The sequence below is a fragment of the Equus caballus genome, chromosome 16, assembly GCF_041296265.1.
Source record: "Equus caballus isolate H_3958 breed thoroughbred chromosome 16, TB-T2T, whole genome shotgun sequence".
Lineage (NCBI taxonomy): Eukaryota > Metazoa > Chordata > Mammalia > Perissodactyla > Equidae > Equus > Equus caballus.
In genome coordinates, this window is record NC_091699.1 from 49618441 (window position 1) to 49638255 (window position 19815).

Genomic DNA, 19815 nt, shown 5'->3' on the forward strand with positions numbered 1-19815 from the left:
TTCAATTCCTGACAGCCTCAGGTGGAAGAAATGTACAGTTTTCTTAGGTACAAATAACTGTTTACCCATTCTGTTTGTTTGTTAGTGCTGTCAGGTTGACTCTGACTCCTAATGATCCTGTTACAGGAGAGCAGAACCCCCTGCCATCCTCTTATCTTCTGGCACTATGTTAGACAATGTTCTGCTGCTATTCACAGGGTTTTCATGGCCAATTTTTTCAAAAGTGGGTGGCCAGGTCCTTCTTTCTAGTCCGTCTTAGCATGAAAGCTCCACTAAAACCTTTCCACCATGAGTGGCCCTGCTGGTATTTGAAATACTGATGGCATACCTTTCGATATCACAACAACAAGCAGTCACCACAATCTGACAACTGTGAGATGGGTTTTGTGGTTCCCTGACCGGGAAACACACCTGGGCCGAGGTGATGAGAGCACCAGATCTTAACCACTAGACCATAAGGGCTGGCTGGTGCATCTTTTCACATTGAACAGTGTGACTGTGAGCTCACAAATGTTTGATTGGGAGTTTTTAAATTTGGTATTCTCTTTATGACCCACAGGTGGCACCCCTTGAGTACAGATAGCAAGTGGCAACATGTGGGACATCTGTCTGGCTCAGGCTACAGGTCTTTTTCTTCTACTGATGACTCAGATTGAAATATCATTAGGCACTCAGTTGACCCAGTCCCTTCCATAGTCCTCCAGTATTTGCTGTGGCCCAGTTAGTTAAACCATAGATGTTCTCTTACACAGGCATTTACCAGAATTTTTATATTCTTTCTTGTAGGACCGTGTGACTTTTAGAAGAATCATTGTGAAAAACAATGCAAAAAAGAGGAAGATGTTTGAATCATTTATTGAATCTGTGCCCCTTCTTAAATCACTAGAGGTAAAGTCTATATGAATAAGAGTTGATTTATGGGGATTTAGGAAAAGCTGTTAAAACTCTTCTATTGTTAGCTTTTCAGATCATACTATTCTAACTCATTTTTATGTTGTATCGATATTATTTGTGACTGAATTGAGGTCTCTTCCTTATAATTTGTGAGCATATCCATTGTTTCAGGTGTCAGAACGAATGAAGATTGTGGATGTAATAGGAGAAAAGAGCTATAAGGATGGAGAGCGCATAATCACTCAGGTGGGTGGAGGCCTTGTGCAGCTCTGTTCCTAGAAGTCACCTCCTGAAGGACTAGTGTTTCATTTGTCCTTTCACTTTTGAAAACTTATGTTGCACGGTACTAGGAGCATTCTTCCTGCAGAGTCCTCTGAAGCCCATTGATGTTTATCTCATTCACATGTGCAGATCTCTTGTCTCCATTCACCTTTCCTAGGTTTCTGGTCTTTGTTCTTTTAGATGTCATTTTCTTTTTACTCTGAATAAGCTGCACCCGTTGCAGTTAAAACCTGGAGAAGGTCAAAAGGTTGTGCCCTTTACCTTCTCTGACACAAATGTGGCCTCTTAGCTAATCCAACACAAATCAGAAACCTCAGTCTTCAGTGACTGATCAGATTTGTAAGATGTCTTAGTGTTTCCTTTGTGCCATTTTCTCATGTTACTTTTGGGTACTGCAAGTATCACCACACGCAGTGGACTGGATCATTGTGATGTGTACTTTGTAATAATTTTTCTTGTATAACATGTTTGTGTTTTTTAAACTTCTCTGCCTGGGCTTCTGGCAAGAGCACTGGGAAGATAATCTGGTTGGTCTCGGTTGGGTGATGTGCCCATCCTTGAATCTAGAGCTGGGGCTAGGAGGAGGAAAGACTCAGATGGGTCAAGCCTGAGTCCTGAGCCCACCCCTGGTGCCTGTGGGTGGAGTTGGCACAACCAGCACCACGGGAACTAATCAGGCTTATCATGGAAGGAGAGAGAGAAGCTCCCAGAGAAAAAGGACTAAGAAAAAAACTCTGTCTACTCTAAGTCGTATCACTAAATGCCTTTGTTTTCTAGGTACTCCTATGGTTAATAATTCTTTTAATTAGAAATTGATTTGAGGGGCCGGCCCCGTAGCTGAGTGGTTGTTTGCGCCCTCTGCTTTGGCAGCCCAGGGTTTCACCGGTTCAGATCCTGGGCATGGCCATGGCACCGCTCATCAAGCCATGCTGAGGCAGCATTCCACATGCCACAACTAGAAGGACCCACAACTAAAAATATACAACTATGTACAGGGGGACTTTGGGGAGAAAAAGAAAAAAAATAAAATCTCTTAAAAAAAAGAAATTGATTTGATTCTGTAAACATTTGTTAAGATAGACATGTAGGACCAGATATAAGTGCTATAATGAAGGAGCATATGAATGACAGTGAAAATATGGAAAAGGAAATATTCCATATGGTTTCATGGAGGAAATACCATTTGAGCTGAGCTTAAAGAACAAGTGTATTTTCAGCAGATCAGGTCAGGGAAAAGTCTTTCAGGGCAAAAGACCAATATGAGCAAGGGCCTGTGGGTGTGAGCTGTGTTCCACAGCAGATAACCTGGTATGGTAAGAATGGAGGGCTGAGGTGCAGGAATGGGACATGTTGACTGTCCACATTTGCTTCTAAACCTGAGGTGCTTTAATTTATCCCCAAAGGACCTCTACTTCATTCAGAAAGCCCCAGGCCTTCAGTAGGTATGTCAAGAGGTATGAGAAGCCACAGTGTTTTCTGGAGTGTCTGTGCTCTTAAAGATAGGAGTGCTAGTTGGTATACAGAATGGAAATGAATTAAGATGATTCCCAGCTTATTATAGACCCCTTTTGGCAGTGTCTGTAGACCAAGGGTTGTCTAAGCAGGGTCCCAGGACCTGGAGTATCAACATCACCTGGGAATGTTAGAAATTGTTAAGAGTTGTTAGAAATGCAAGTTCTTGGATGCTACCCCAGACCTACTGAATCAGAAACTGTGCTTTATGTTATTTTCTTTGTTTGTTTGTTTTGCTCAGCTTTGTTATGGTATATTTTACATACAATTAAGTTACCAAGTTTAAGTATATAATTCAAGAATTTTATAACTACCCCTACAAGCATAGTATATGGCATTTCCATCACCCCAAGAAGTTTCCTTTTTGTATTTTCAGTCAATCCCCTCCCCCATCTCCTTACTCCTGGAAACCACTGATCTACTTTCTATCACTATAGAAATCCCTTTTCTAGAATTTCATATAATGAAATCATATAATGTGTAGTCTTTTGTGTCTAGCTTCTTTCTGTTAGCATAATGCTTTTGATATTTATCCATGTTGTTATATGTGTCAGCAGGTCATTCCTTTTTATTGCTAAGTAGTATTTCATTGTGTGGATGTACAGTAATTTGTCTTTCCATTCACTAATTGGGGGACATTTGTGGTCTTTCCAGTTTTTGGCAACTATGAATAAAACTGTGGTGAACATTCACATACAAGTCTTTGTGTGAATGTGTGTTTTTATGGACTTGCTGAGCCATATAGTAAATGTGTGTTTAACACACTGCCAAACTGTTTTTAAAAATGACTGTACCGGGCCTGGCCTGGTGGCGCAGTGGTTAAGTGCGCACGTTCTGCTTTGGCGGCCTGGGGTTCACCGGTTCGTATCCCGGGTGCGCACATGGCACCACGTGGCAAGCCATGCTATGGTAAGCATCCCACATATAAAGTAGAGGAAGATGGGCACAGATGTTAGCTCAGGGCCAGACTTCCTCAACAAAAAAGAAGAGGATTGGCGGCAGTTAGCTCAGGGCTAATCTTCCTCAAAAAAAAAAAAATGGCTATGCCATTTTGTGTCCCCCTAGCAATGCATGAGAGTTCTAGTTGCATGCTTCCTCGTCAACACTTAATATTCACAATCTTTAGTTTTAGCCATTCTAGTGGGTATGAAGTGGTATCTCATTTTGATTTTAGTTTGCATTTACCTAATGTTTAATGATGTTAAGCGTCTTTTCTTCTGATTGCTTGCCATCCATATGTTTTCTTTGGTGAAGTATCTGTGCAAATCTTTTGCCCTGTTTAAAATTAGGTCATTTGGCTTGTTATTATTGAGTTGTTAGAGTTCTTTATGTATTCTAAGTACAAACCCTTTATCAGACAAGTGATTTGCAAATATTTCTCCCAATCTGTGGCTGTGGCTTGTTTCTTCGTTTTCTTAATGGTAGCTTTTAAAAAACCTAAGGTTTTAATTTTGGCAAGTCCGGTTTGTCATTTTTTTCTCTTGCAATATTCTTTTTGTGCCCTATTTAAAAAATCTTTGTGATGTCTGTAAGATGTTCTTCTGTGTTTACTTCTAGGCCAGCACTGTTTAATAGAAAGATCATGTAAGCCACATATGTAATTTAAAATTTTTTAGTAAGCAAATAAAAAAATAATAAAACAGGTGAACTTAATTTTAATAACAAATTTATTTAACCTAATATATCTACAATATTACCATTTTAACATCTAAATGATATAAAAGTTTAATAAGAGATATTTTACTTTTTTGGTTTTAGTACTCAGTTTTCAAAGTCTGTTGTGTATTTTGTACTTACAGCACATCTCAATCTATACAAGCCAGACTTCAAGTGCCCAATAGCCACATGTGACTAGTTGCTACTGTATCAAGCAGTGTAGTTCTAGATGTTTCATAGTTTTAGCTGTTACATTTAGATTTATGATCCATTTTGAGTTAATTTTTGGATATATGGTGTAAGTGTAGGGTTTTGCATATGGATGTCCAGTTGTTCCAGCACCATTTGTTTAAGAGGTTATCCTATACCATTGCTTTGACACTTTTATTGAAAATCAGTTGGCCATAAGTATTTGGATCTTTTCCTGGTCTCTTTTTTGTTCCATTGATCTGTGTATCTATCTCTCTGCCAATATTGCACTGTCTTGATTATAAGAGCTTTATATAGTAATCCTTAAAATCAGACAGTTTAAACCCTCCAAGTTTTTTGTTCTTTTTCATAATTATTTTGGCTATTCTATGCTTTTTGCATTTCTGTATAAATTTTAGAACCAACTTATTTCTACCAAAAAAGCCTGCTGAGATTTTTTCTTGGTATTATGCTAAATCTATAGATCAATTTGGGGAGAAGTAGACATCTTAACAATAGTGAGTGTTTTGCGTTAGTCTCAGCCTATCGATAGTGATACTGTCAGCTAGGAATGCCTGGGGCACTCCCCTGGGCCCTTACTACTTGTGGCAAGCCCCCATAGACATTTCCCCTGTCGGAGCCAGTGTTGTGGCTGGATCAGCCCTTGTTGTTCTTATTAGGATTGCAAGACACACCTCAGCAACAATCATCAGGGAACTTTGGAAAAACAAGGTTTATTACTCACAGGTCCTGGAGGGTACATGGTACCTCAGGGACACACAGAGAGGTTGCACGTAGAGAGCGCAGACCTAGGGTTCTGCCTTTATTGAGGTCAAGGCTGAGGTGCCTAAGGTTTTGTTGTTTCACTCTTTATTGGCAAATTGAAAACATAAGAGCAGGAATTAGGGTGCAGGAGGGAAAAGGTAGGGCCACTCAAGTGGTCAGTTTTCTAGGATCCCCAAGGCTTTTTAAAAGGGGAACTTTGGGCTGGTGGCCTGGGGTTTGTAGGTTTGGATCCTGGGTGCGAACCTAGCACTGCTTGTCAAGCCACACTCTGGTGGCATCCACATAAAATAGAGGAATATTGGCATAGATGTTAGCTCAGCGACAATCTTCCTCAAGCAAAAAGACGAGGATTGGCAACAGATGTTAGCGCAGGGCCAATCTTCCTCACAAAACAAAAACAAAACAAATAAATAAATAAGAAATAAAAGAGGAGCTTCATGGGTGGGGGTGGCCTGACTCTTTATCTAATTATGTATCTGGCAATATGTTTATTCAAGTGTCCTTTTTTTGGTTTTTGTTTTTGTTGTTTTGCTGAGGAAGATTTGCCCTGAGCTAAAATCTATTGCCAATCTTCCTCTTTTTGCTTGAGGAAGATTTGTCCTGAGCTCACATCCATGCCAGTCTTCCTCTGTTTTGTATGTGGATCACTGTCACAAGCATGGCCCCTGATGAGTGGTGTAGGTCTGCGTCTGGGATCTGAACCTGGGCCATCGAAATGGAGCACACCAAACTTAACCACTAGGCCCCAGGCCTTGCCCCCAAGAGTCTTTAAAATGGATTCCTCAGCAATCAAAAGCTTATTGTCAGGCACTTAGACTACAGTGAGTTGGTTCATGAGCATGGTATACCTCCATTTATCTAGGTCATCTTTAATTTTTCTCTGTAATATTTTGTAGTTTTCAAATGTAGTGTTCAGGTCTTGCACATCTTTGTTAAATTTATCCCTGGATAGTTCATATTTTTTACACTATTGTAAATGGTTTTTCTTTTTGCAATTTCCAGTTATTTATTGCTAGTGTATAGAAATATACTTGAATTTTGTATATTGATCCTGTGATATTCTAGAACCTTGCTAAACTCACTAGTTCTAGTAGTTTTTTTGTAGTTTCATTGGGATTTTCTACATAGGTGATTATTTTGTCTATGAAGAAGGATAATTTTACTTATTTTCTAATCGGTATCCCTTTTATTTTTTTAGTTTATTTTCTTTGCCTTATTGCACTGGCTAGGACATCCAGTACAATATTGAATAGAAGTGGTGAGAGCAGAGATCTTTGTCTTATTCACGATCTTGGGAGGAAAGCGTTCAGTTGTTCACCATTAAGTATAACGTTAGCTATAGTTTTTTTATAAATGCCCTTAATCAGGTTGGAGAAGGTCCCTTCTGCTCCTAGTTTTCTGAGTTTTTAATCTTGAGATGGTGTTGAATTTTGTTAAATGCTTTTGCTGTATTTATTGAGGTGTTCATAGGAGTTTTCTTTTTTAGTTAACAAATAATAGTGAGTTACATTGATTGAATTTTGAATATTAAACCAAGCCTGCATCCTGGGATGAACCCCACTTGCTCATGATACATTATCCTTTTTATTTATTACTGGATTTAATTTGCTAAAATTTTGTTAAGGATTTTTGTGTCTATTCATGAGGGATATTAGTCTGTAGTTTTCTCTCCTTGTGATGTCTTTGTCTGGTTTTGGTATCAACAAGAGCTCCAGGTGATTGTGATGTTTGCTAAAGTTTGAGAATCACTGCTCTAGACTATTCCAAGGCTTGATAATGCCCTTGCATTAAGACTACTTAGTGGAAAAGTACTTAGTGGAAGCACTTTCAAAGGTTTTTGAGAAGAATGACACGATGAGAATTGTATTTTCAAAGCATAGTTCTGGCATCAGTGAAAAATGAATTGACTTCACCTTCATTGAGTAATCAAGGAAATGTAAATTTGAAACCACAATGAGGAACCATTTTCATACCTGTTAGCTTGGCAAAAAATAAGAATCTGACAATTCCAAGTGATATATAGCAGGAACTTCTATTCACTGTTAATAGGCCAATAACGTAGCTGAACTCCTTTGGAGAGAAATTTAACCTTATCCTGTAAAGTTGAATTTTTTCTATAATCCACAAACTTCTTTCCTTGATATTTTCAGATAAAATATCCTACCTCAAAAGCCACCTTACCCTCATGAGTTCTTTCCCAGTCACAGATCCTCCTACCTCCCTGCCCTGACTTTTACGGTAGTCATGTATTTGCTTTTTATAATAGTTTTTACCACTTATGTATACTTCCTAAACAATATGGCCAAGTCTTGCTATTTTTTTAAATTTCTGTAATTGGGATTAGAAAGTATGTATTATTTTATTTGCGTCTTGCTTCTTTTGCTCAACTTTCATCCACATTGCTGTGTAGTTTGTTGGTTTTCCATAAAAAGTTATGTAGTATTCCAGTATATATGAATATAAATGGTTTGCCTTTCCACTGCTGATGGACATTTGGGGGTCTTTCTAGTTTTTAGCTATTACAAACAAGACTTCAGTGATTACATTGATTTGATATCTGAAGAGTTTGTGTAAGGCTAGAATTCCTTGGCTACTTTATGGAACTTACCAGTGTTTTCTTTGTGGGAAGATTTTTGACTACAAATTAAATTATTTTCATTGTTAAACTATTTAGCTTTTCTATTTCATCTTTGGTGTGTTTTGGTAAGATCAATTTTTCCAGAGATTTATCCATTTCATCTAAGATTCAGTGTTATTGGCATAAATAGTTGGTCATGATGTTCCTGTTAATGTCTTTTAAATATCTATAGGATCTAGAATGATGTTCCCATTTTCATTCTTTTTCTTTTTTTTTTTAAAGATCTTATTTTATTTTTTCCTTTTTCTCCCCAAAGCCCCCCAGTACATAGTTGTGTATTTTTAGTTGTGGGTCCTTCTAGGTGTGGCATGTGGGATGCCACCTCAGCATGGCTTGATAAACGGTGCCATGTCCTCCCCCAGGATCCGAACCAGCGAAACCCTGGGCCACCAGAGCAGAGCTCGCGAACTTAACCACTCGGCCACGGGGCCGGCCCCACCTTTTTCATTCTTGATATTGTTGTTTTGTGCCTTCTCTTTTTTTCTTGCTCAGTCTTGCCAGGGGTTTGTCAATTGTTTCAGTCTTTTTGAAGAACCAACTTTTGCCTTTTATTAATCCTATTGAATGTTTGTTTTCTATTTCATTACTTTTTTGTCTCTATCTTATTTCCTTCCTTCTACTTTCTTTTTGGATTTTTTCCTATTCTCTTGAGTTGGATGCTTAGCTCTTCACTTTTCAGCCTTTCTTCTTTTCTAATATAAACATTTTAAAACTAGAAGCTTTTAGGGGGCTGGCCCTGTGGCCGAGTGGTTAAGTTTGCACTCTCAACTTCACTGGCCCAGGGTTTTGCCAGTTTGGATCCTGGGCGTGGACATGGCACTGTTCATCAAGCCGTGCTGAGGCGGCACCCTACATGCCACAACTTTAGAAGGACCCACAACTAAAAATGTACAAGTATGTACTAGAGGGCTTTGGGGAGAAAAAGGAAAAATAAAATCTTTAAAACTAGAAATTTGGGGCTGGCCTCGTGGCCAAGTGGTTAAGTTCTCACACTCTGCTTCGTCGGTCCAGGGGTTTTGCTGGTTCGGATCCTGGGCGCAGACATGGCACTGCTCATCAGGCCATGCTGAGGTGGCGTCCCACATGCCACAACTAGAAGGACCCCCCAACTAAAAGTATACAACTATCTACTAAGGGGAATTTGGGGAGAAAAAGCAAAAAAAAAAGAGAGATTGGCAAGGTGTTAGCTCAGGTGCCAATCTTAAAAAAAAAAAAAGATTGCCAACAGATGTTAGCTCAGGTGCCAATCTTTAAAATAATTAATTAATTAATTAAACGAAATTTTTCAGGGCTAGCCTGGTGGCACAGCAGTTAAGTTCGCGTGTTCTGCTTTCGTGGCCCAGGATTCACTGGTTCAGATCCCGGGTGCAGACATGGCACCGCTTGGCAAGCCATGCTGTGGTAGGCATCCTGCATGTAAAGTGGAGGAAGATGGGCATGGATGTTAGCTCAGGGCCAGTCTTCCTCAGCAAAAAGAGGTGGATTGGCAGCAGATGTTAGCTCAGAACTAATCTTCCTCAAAAAAAAAAAAAGATTTAAAAAAATAGAAATTTTTCTACATCAGAAGATCAATGATGATCTTCAGCATTTAGAGGTTTCTACCTTAAGTCCCCTTGAACAGTTGTGCTTTGACTGCTGTGACTCTTTTGCACCAAGATGCCACTTAACTTCTTCCTGCAGCCTGGTTGCTCTTTACATGTGGGGTGTGCCTGAGGGTGGATACCTTGCTTAACACAAATGTCCAGCTGGGGCCTAGACACAGCAGAAAGGACGGAAGACACTGCCTATTGCAGGGGATGGTGGGATCCTAGAGTGCATCTCCACCAGTCTCTGGATGTTCTCCAGACCACACTTATGCTGTCAGGGGAGCCCCTGGCCAGCTGTCCCCTTAGAATTTCTTTTATCACATCCTTTCAAGTTCATCAACACAAATTTTCTTGTTTGTGTTGATTTTTTAATGTTTTTATTTGTGTATTTTGTAATAGTTTTCATAGTTTGCCAATTATCCCAATAGATGTAATATTTTGCTTATTCTCAGAATGATGTGGACAGAAGTTGGTTTGTATTTCATAAAAAGTATGTTTTCATATATTCAGTATTAAAGTACCATTTCCTTAAATCAAAAAGGTGCTATGCGGGGCTGGCCCCATGCCTGAGTGGTTAAGTTCATGCTCTCCGCTTCGGCGGCCCAGGGTTTCACCGGTTTGGATCCTGGGTACAGACCTAGCACCACTCATCAAGCCATGCTGAGGTGGCATCCCACATAGCACAACTAGAAGTACCTACAACTAGAATATACAACTATGCACTGGGGGGCTTTGGAGAAAAAAAAAGGATTGGCACAGATGTTACTTCAGGTGCCAATCTTAAAAAAAAAGGTGCCATGTTCTGAATTAGGGTTTCAGTCATTCTAATGGTGGAATGTGGATCTTACTTATATCATCATTTGTGAAAAAGGGACATTTATTTAATAAAGCCCAGTGAATTTCAACGTATGGATGATAACCTAATCATTGCCTGCCACATAGTAGACATTCAGAAGCTATTTATTGAAACACTTGATAATAGGTTCACAAAAATGTAAAATGCAGTACAGTCTGATTTCTTTACTCCTGTTTGTAGAATGGAATGTTCTTTCTGTGAGATGTGTGCTCAGACCCTCTGAGTAGACTTAAAAACTTGGAAAGTCAGACACTCTTCAAGTAAGCTCCTGCTGTTTCCTACTGAGTAATCGTCTTATTCTGCTCTGTCTACCCTGCAAACTGACAGGCATCCTACAAAGCCTGAACAACCAGCTTACATGCAGTATCTATCACTGGACCCCAAGGGAAACAGGAAATGTGTGTTCTGGTGCATCTCTGTCCCAGCCTAACCAGCTGCTTCATGAGGCTGGAAATGCAACAGAGTATATCCCCTCAGATGCCACACAAATACACTATTTTCAATGGATGATATCATTCATGGTTTTATGTTAAATTTTATCTTCTTGCATTATTTGTGAACTACTCTAATCCTTTCTGGTGAGGTATTAGCAAATCATTAAAATTAAAAGCATTAAAGACAGTCCTCCCTCTGGTCCAGAAGAAGAGAACTTTTACCCAGGCAGGCCTCATTGTTCCTCGTGTGGTCTAGATAACATTCCTTCCCATCTCCTCTCAACCTTGAATCCACCAGCTATTCCCCCTTCCTCCTAAGGCAAAGTTATTTATCCTGTGAGCTTCTGAGGAAACTCATCTGTAAAACAGAGTAGTAATAGTACCTACTTTATGAGACTTCTTTGGCAAGTGAATGCATGTAGAGTGCTCACCAGAGTGCCTACTGGGAGAGAGCACACAGCAACGTTAGCAGATTCTGTTCTATTTGAGCTTCCCTGTTCATTCTTCTCATCCTGTAGACATGCCCTACCCGAGTCTCTCATGTCCTCACAACACACTCACGTTCCTCCCTTCACTTTGTTTCTGCTCCAGTTACTAGCCTCTCTAATTCCTCTCACAGCCAGGCATTTTCAAAGTGTGGTCTAACATTGTGAACTAGAGGAAGCCAGACACAAAAGCGAGTATGATTTCATTTATATGAAGTTAAGGAACAGCCTTAACTTTTCTTAACAGAAGTGAAGGAAAACTATTCTATGAGGATAGAAGTCAGATATACTTAACAAATGGATGGGGTGGTAGTGGTTTTGACTGAGAAAGAATCCAGAGAGACCCTTTTGGAGGCTGGAAGTATTTTCTATTTTGATCTAGGAGGGGTTACACACAGGTATACATATGTAAAAATTCATCAAGCTGTAGCCTTGAAATATGAGCACTTCAAATTATGGTGGTTACACATCTATCTAAACAAATAGGACTCAGGCACCATCCTTCACCACCTGTCTCTTTTGCTCTCTTCTTTACCACTCACCACCCTCCTCTTGGTCACCAGGATTTTTCCACACATTTGAGTCTTTATTACCCTTGACCTCCCAGCAGCACTGAACACTGGTAGTCACATCTTCCTTTATGAAACTCCCTTCTTGATCTTAGAAACAACTCTCCCTCTTGATGACCCTGCTTCTGGCTCCTCCTTAGTTTCCTTCACGGCTCCCCATCCCTTGTCAATTCCTATCATGCAGCTATTTGTGTAATGCTAAAACTTCATGGTGATTTGGCTTTGCTGGGTGTAGGGTACCTACCCAACATGGCAGCCCAGAAACCCACAGACACCCCTTTAATAAATCTGTGGCTTTCACTCACTTGGAGTAAGTGGTTATTATCTGGTGACCTGGCACTGGATTAACTCAGGAACATCAGCTGTGTATGGTGCCCACTTCGAGCTCTTTGTGGTGGTGAACGACATGAAGTCTTAGGAATGCTCAGAAGTATAGATTCTCACTGAAGACTTAAGATCTACATGGAATTAGAGCACATGATTAGTACTGAATTATCCAATGTAGATGGTCATTGCTCCAGAAGTCAAGAGTCAGGAGTCAGAGACTGAAGTGTGCCTGAAAGCGTCTTCTCCCTTCTCTGCCTGCTTAACTCTCACCTCCTTTCAGACTTTTCTCAAATCTCACCTTCTCAGTGAAGCTCTATTGTATACTGTAGCCATCTCCTCCTCTAGCACTCCAGATCTCACTGTTGGCCAGTTATTTCTCCAGCAAAAATAGATTACAAATCGCAACAAAAAGAATAAAATACCTTGGAATAAATTTAACCAAGGAAGTGAAAGACCTATACAATGAGAACTACAAGACTTTCCTGAAAGAAATTGATGCTGACGTAAAGAGATGGAAAGACATTCCATGCACACGGATTGGAAAAATAAACATAGTTAAAATGTCCATATTACCTAAAGCAATCTACAGGTTCAATGTAATCCCAATCAGAATCCCAATGACATTCTTTACAGAAATAGAACAAAGAATCCTAAAATTCATATGGGGCAACAAAAGACCCTGAATTGCTAAAGCAATCCCTAGAAAAAAACAAAGCTGGAGGCATCGCAATCCCTGACTTCAAAATATACTACAAAGATATCATAATCAAAACTGCATGGTACTGGTACGAAAAGAAAGAGGCACACAGATTAATGGAACAGAATTGAAAACCCAGAAATAAAACCACACATCTACAGGGGCCAGCCCCATGGCCGAGTAGTTACCTTCGCACGCTCAGGTTCCACGGCCCAGGGTTTGGATCCTGTGCGCGGACATGGCACCACTTGTCAGGCCATGTCGAGGCAGCGTCCCACATGCCACAACTAGGAGGACCCACAACTGAAAAAAAAAATACACAACTATGTGCTGGGGGAATTGGGGGAGGAAAAAAAGCAGAAACAAACAAAAAGATTGGCAACAGTTGTTAGCTCAGGTGCCAATCTTTAAAAAGAAACAAAAAACCCACACATCTCCGGACAACTAATCTTTGACAAAGGAGCTGAGAACATAGAATGGAGAAAGGAAAGTCTCTTCAACAAATGGTGTTGGGAAAACTGGACAGCCACGTGTAAAAGAATGAAAGTAGACCATTTTCTTATGCTATTCACAAAAATAAACTCAAAATAGATCAAAAACTTAAAGGTAAGACCTGAAACCATAAGACTTCTGGAAGAAAATATAGGCAGTACACTCTTTGACATCGGTCTTAAAAGGATCTTTTCAGACACTGGACAAGGGAAACAATAGAAAGAATAAACAAATGGGACTTCATCAGACTAAAGAGCTTCTACAAGGCAAGGGAAAACAGGATTGAAACAAAAAGACAACCCACCAGGGGCCAGCCCAGTGGCGCAGCAGCTAAGTGTGCACGTTCCACTTCGGTGGCCCGGGATTCACCGGTTCGGACCCTGGGTGCAGACGTGGCACCGCTTGGCACGCCATGCTGTGATAGGCATCCCACATATAAAGTAGAGGAAGGTGCGCACGGATGTTAGCTCAGGGCCAGTCTTCCTCAGCAAAAAGAGGAGGATTGGCAGCAGGTAGCTCAGGGCTAATCTTCCTCAAAAACAAACAAAAAAAGAAAAGACAACCCACCACCTGGGAAAAAATAGTTGCAAATCATATATCTGACAAAGGGTTACTCTCTAAAATATATAAAGAACTCACACAACTCGACAGTAAAAAATCCTCTTGATCAGAAAATGGGCAGGGGATGTGAACAGACATTTTTCCAAAGAAGATATACGGATGGCCAGTAGCCACATGAAAAGATGCTCATCACTGATTATCAGGGAAATGCAAATCAACACTACACTAAGATATCACCTTACCCCCATTAGAATGGCTATAATAACCAAGACAAAAAATAGCAAATTTTGTGGAGGTTGTGGAGAAAAAGGAACCCTCATACACTGCTGGTAGGAATGCAAAGTGGTGTAGCCACTATGGAAAACAGTATGGTGATTTCTCAAAAAATTGAAAATAGAAATACCGTATGAGCCAGCCATCCCACTACTGGGTATCTATCCAAAGAACTTGAAATCAGCAATTCAAAGAGACTTATGCACCCCTATGTTCATTGCAGCATTATTCACAGTAGCCAAGACATGGAAGCAATCTAAGTGACCAGCAATTGATGACTTGATGAAGAAGATGTATATACACAATAGATTACTACTTTGTTTAGTATGTATGTGTGTATATGTATATGTGTGTATATGTATGTATGTATAGTATGTACATATGTATAATATGTATGGTATATATATACAATGGAATACTACTATGTATTAAAGCCATAAAAAAATGACAAAATCGTCCCATTCACAACATGGATGGACCTTGAGGGTATTATGTTAAGCAAAATAAGCCAGATAGAGGAAGACAAACTCTGTATGATTCCACTCATATGTGTAGGATAAACAAACACATGGACGAAGAGAACAGATTAGTGGTTACCAAGGGGAAGGGATGTAGGGGTTCAGCACAAAGGGTGAAGGAGTGTACCTATAAGATGACTGACAATTAATAATCTACAACTGAAATTTCACAATGTTGTAAACTATCATAACCTCAATTAAAAAAATTTTTTAAAAATAGATTATAGTCATGTGTCGCTTGACAATGGGGCTATGTTCTGAGAAATGCATTGTTAGGCAATTTCATTGTCGTGCAAACATCATCAAGTGTACTGAAGGGGAACAACATTTGCCACCCAAAAATGTGTCTCTTTAACATGAGGATTATTTTAGGCTGATTATTTTTAAGAAGCAAAAGACTCAGAAAGTTTTTCTTGTTACCTCCCCCTTAACTGCCTGAAAGAATTCAGAAGAAAAACCTGTCTCGGCAAGGGATCTATCACCTTAGCATAACATGAACTATGTGGTAGGTAGGGAGGAACCTAGAAAAGCCTGTTTGTTGGGCTCTCCTGTGTGTTCTTCTGTTTCTATGTGGCCAAACAAATGCTTGTTTTCCAAATGTTTGCTCCTTTCACCTACCTGTGAACTACCTGCCTTCTCTTTCAAGTCCCTTACTCGTCCCACCCCAACATCTTTTGTCTTTAGCTGAAGATCATATTTAAGGTGAAGACTTGAGCCATTTTGGCGAGTTACTCAGTTTTTCTTGGTTTTTCCTGTGTATGCATGTTATTAAACTTTTTTCTCCTGTTAATCTGTCTCATATCAATTTAATGCTTAGATCAGCCAGAAGAATATAGAAGGGTAAAGGAAAATTTCTTCCCCTACTACAGTACTTACACAAACCCAGATGGTATAGCTACTACACACCTAGGCTATGTGGTACTAATCTTGTCGGACCAGTGTTGTTTCTGCAGTCCATCATTGACCAAAACATCATTATGGGGTGCACGACTATGTTCAGGATCATCAAAGAATTGCAATTCAGGGTCTGTAACCATGGCGAGCCACATGCAAGTCCCCAGCAGTAAGGAGAGCAGTACTTTTCTACTTTAGAAAAGTAGAAGAGGAAGTTCGAAGGGCTATTTAAACCAAGAGTCCATTGGAGGATACTGGGAGTTTGAAGTGTAGTGGCTTTTCATTGGCTGAGTTGTGACAGTCTCTCATTGGCTGAGCTTTTTGCTGGTCAAGAAGAAGTCATCTTCTTCCTTTTGGGCTCTGCTATCAAAGTAGGGCATGAGAACTCCCCTTTTGGCCTCCCAACTCCATTTTAATGAGGTTTCTATTTGTTAATTTCCACACCACGTTCCTTGCTCTACTTTTTTCCTATAGCACTAACTGCCTTCCAACAGTATAATTTACTGCTTCATTACACTGATAGTTTACAGTTTATTTACCCTACCAAACTATAAGTTCCACAAGGGTAGGGATTTTTTTTTTTTGTCCACTGATATATCTTACATGCCTAGAACAGTACCTGGCGCATAGTAAACACTTATTCATTGAATTACTTGAATGACTGGTTCAGCCAGATGGTTTAGAATCACAACAAACCAATGAAAAGCCTGAAGCTCATAAGGGTGACATCAGTCCACATCAAGGCACCTCCCTCACCAAGGCAGGGCTTTCTCCAGATCCACACTATCCTCTGGTGGTCTTCATTTTATGCATCAGATTATCCTTGAGCCCCATGACCTAGGGGTAGCCAAGAGTCACCTTGATAACTGTCTGTAGTAGTCTTGGCTACTGGTCCCCTGTCGTAGGTTTCAATAGCAGACCAACATGAGCAGTAGGAATAGCGGTCCTCTATGCAGTTGGCAGCCTGGGCATATTCATGGAGAGTAATGTGAGCATTCCATGTTAGGAAGTGAGAGATGTGTGTCAGTCATAGTTGGACCAACATCCCTGGTGATCAAGATCCTCTTGTTTTGTTCTGAATTTGTTAGCCGTTGATTGATTTGTAGAGTTGGAAAATAAATATAAATTTGAGTTCAGGCAATGAGAAAATGACCTGTTTCTGTGTCCCTCTATCAATATATCTGCGTGGCTCTGACCTGACCTCCTCTCCCTTTTCAGGGTGAAAAGGCTGATAGCTTTTATATTATAGAGTCCGGCGAAGTGAGCATCTTGATTAAAAGCAAGGTGAGTTTTTGTGTGATGGTGCGTGTTACGCTAAAGAAGATCCAGATGCTAGGTGTATGCACAGAAAGTACCAGTTTGCTTTAAATAATGTGAAGTGTGTTAGTGTACCAAAATCATCATTGCCATGTGACTGGCAAAGATCCATGTTTAAACCCATCCATTGATAGGGATTTAGTATATTTCTTCTTGTTCCTATTGCCTTTGCCTCTATTATGTAATTAATGATAGCAGAAATATTGGCCTACAAATCAGTAAGAAAGAGGTAAAAACCCTAACAGAAAATGGAGGAATTATGTAATAAAAAAAAATACATGTGGGTGTTGAATATGAAAATAGCTTCCCTTTTAGAGCACTGGGAGGGGAGGTCTCTAGGACAATTATTATTATGGCCATTTGATGGATAGGGATACGTAGAAAACTGGTGACCTATAATTGAGATGAGTGATTCTTAACCATAAATCCATCAACACTAGATTTCCCTGTTTCAATATTTTTAAGAATATAGAATTTGATAAAATAGCAAGTTATATATAATACTAAATCAACCAAGTATGAAACTGTTTACAGAATATCTTTAGTAAAAGTATTGAGAAGGAGAGAAAAATATGATGATTACTGCCTGTAGGATGGCTTGATTCCTCATTGAAACTATATCTATTTTTTCACATGAAACAATAGTTTGAAACTTCCGTGTTCTTTTACTTACAATTTTTGGTCTACTAATAATATGTTTGTACACTTCTCAAATATTCATTGACACCTACTGATCACAGCATAGTGTTGTGTGTATAGGACCAGCAGCATTGTGGTACAGGGGTTTGGGGGAGCTTGTCAGAAATGCAGAGTCTTGGGCTCTGCCCAAGACCTACTGAATCAGAAACTGCATTGTAACAAAACCCCCAGGGGGCTGGTGTTCGTGTGAATTGTCATGTAAGTGCTACTCTAGAGAAGGGACTACACGGGCACGAACATGTCTGCAGTCCCAGAGAATGCTACAGAAATTGGAAAGAGAGCATTAGCTGGGAGTGGGCAGATCAACAGACTTCAGAGCAAACAGGTCAGGGCAGAAGTTTGGAAGGAGGCAAGGTCAAACCATGTAAGCTAGTGTGGCACTTTTGTTTATTTTTCTAAATTAACCTTCAAAAAGTTATCTATGTACCCATAACATAAAGTGGTGCTTAGAGATTAATTCTTACTAATAAATTCTAAATAATTTTTTTACTTAAATTATTGTGTAGCTTAGCAAATGGATTCACTTAAAAAAATAGGAAACTCTAGATAGTAAATACAATCTAGTACATTATTTTCAGTAAGTCGATAAGCACAAATTACAGCCTGCTTGATTTCTTAATACAGAGTTAAACCACCAAATTTCAAGGTTGAATATTATTTTTAAAATATTTAGTTACTTAATTCTTATAAAAAAAAAATGTGTGTGTGGGACGACTAACTTAAGATGCAGACAGTACCTAGAAAGAAAATTTGTCACTGTAAAGTGTTGTCTGAGAAAGGCACAGTCTCAAATCAAAAAGAAGGAGCCCTTGTGGGCTGGCCTGTGGCCGAGTGGTTAAGTTCTCACACTCTGCTTCAGTGGCCCGGGGTTCCTAGGTTTGGATCCTAGGCACGGATCTACACACCGCTCATCAAGCCATGCTGTAGTGGCATCCAACATAGAGGAACTAGAATGACCTGCAACCTAGGATATACAACTGTGTACTGGGGCTTTTGGGAGAGGAAGAATTTTTTTAAAAGCCCAGGATTGTGACTCATTGCCTTAGAGAAGTGTTGACATTACTTAGAAAGAATTAGCAAGGGCTGGCCCGGTGGTATAGTGGTAAAGTTCGTGTGCTCCACTTCGGCAGCCTGGGGTTCGCAGTGGAACCCTAGCACTGCTCGTCAAGCCACGTTATGGTGGCATCCCATATAAAATAGAGGAAGATTGCCACAATTCTTAGCTCAGCGACAATCTTCCTCAAGCAAAAAGAGAAAGATTGGCAACAGATGTTAGCTCAGGGCCAATCTTCCTCACAAAAAGAAAGAAAGAAAGAAAGAAGGACAGAATTAACAAAAGACCTTGTCTTTTCCTCCTGTGCCTCAGAAGTCAGCATCTACCAAAAGGAAAACATTCGTGTGTGTGTGTGTGTGTGTGTGTGTGTGTGTGTGTGTGTGTATAGTATACAAATACATAATATTTAAGAATATATGTATTATGCTAATATGATATAATAATGTGATATGATATATAAAATATATTAATATATTATATTATATATATATAAATCTTCTCCAAAAAATGGTCTGTACCTTTACCTCTTGATATTTAGCCATTATCTGAAAGGTGTTAGGACTCAGATGAAGCTCCAGGTAAAAGTCAATTCTTCTGATTAAAGCAGACCACTGAGATTAGCCCATATAGTTTATGTGGTACAGTCAGAGTCTCTACAAAGTGAATGTCTCAGTAATTGTGTTAAGTGTACTGAGAAGGGGATGCAAGTGTGTGTAACTGGACATGCCCAGCTGTGATTCTTGAATCAGCCCAGGATATGTTCTCTACCTGTTCTAGACTAAAGCAAACAAGGATGGTGGGAACCAGGAGGTCGAGATTGCCCGCTGCCATAAGGGTCAGTACTTTGGAGAGCTTGCACTGGTCACCAACAAACCCAGAGCTGCTTCAGCTTATGCAGTGGGCGATGTCAAATGCTTAGGTAAGAAAAATTCTTTGTGCATTGATAGTTATTTTCTAACATGTAGTATTTTTTTTCCCATCAGCAAGTCTTGACTTATTCCACCAGCTCTCACTCACATCTAGGCTTGGACAGTTTGTGTGACCAACCAGAAATAGGAGAAGGTATTCTTTCAGCAAACCTTTCCTGAGCACTCAC

The 19815-nt window shown here is 39.8% G+C and overlaps 1 protein-coding gene and 1 long non-coding RNA gene across 4 annotated transcripts in view; one reads left to right on the plus strand and one right to left on the minus strand.

Moving 5' to 3' along the window:
- PRKAR2A (protein kinase cAMP-dependent type II regulatory subunit alpha) overlaps positions 1-19815 on the plus strand; it is a 120490-nt gene that overhangs the window by 96471 nt on the left and 4204 nt on the right. The window contains exons 7-10 of the mRNA XM_001916256.5: positions 787-888; positions 1066-1140; positions 16868-16933; positions 19497-19638. Coding sequence (XP_001916291.1) covers positions 787-888; positions 1066-1140; positions 16868-16933; positions 19497-19638 — 385 coding nt within the window. The remainder of the gene's footprint in view (positions 1-786; positions 889-1065; positions 1141-16867; positions 16934-19496; positions 19639-19815) is intronic.
- The window catches only part of LOC138918037 (uncharacterized), a 44728-nt gene that overhangs the window by 15193 nt on the left and 9720 nt on the right, over positions 1-19815 (minus strand). Inside the window, exon 3 of one of the 3 annotated variants that reach the window (XR_011426909.1) lies at positions 13100-13214. The exons of the other annotated variants lie outside the window; for them this stretch is intronic. This is a non-coding gene — a long non-coding RNA (uncharacterized lncRNA). The remainder of the gene's footprint in view (positions 1-13099; positions 13215-19815) is intronic. 3 annotated transcript variants of the gene reach the window in all.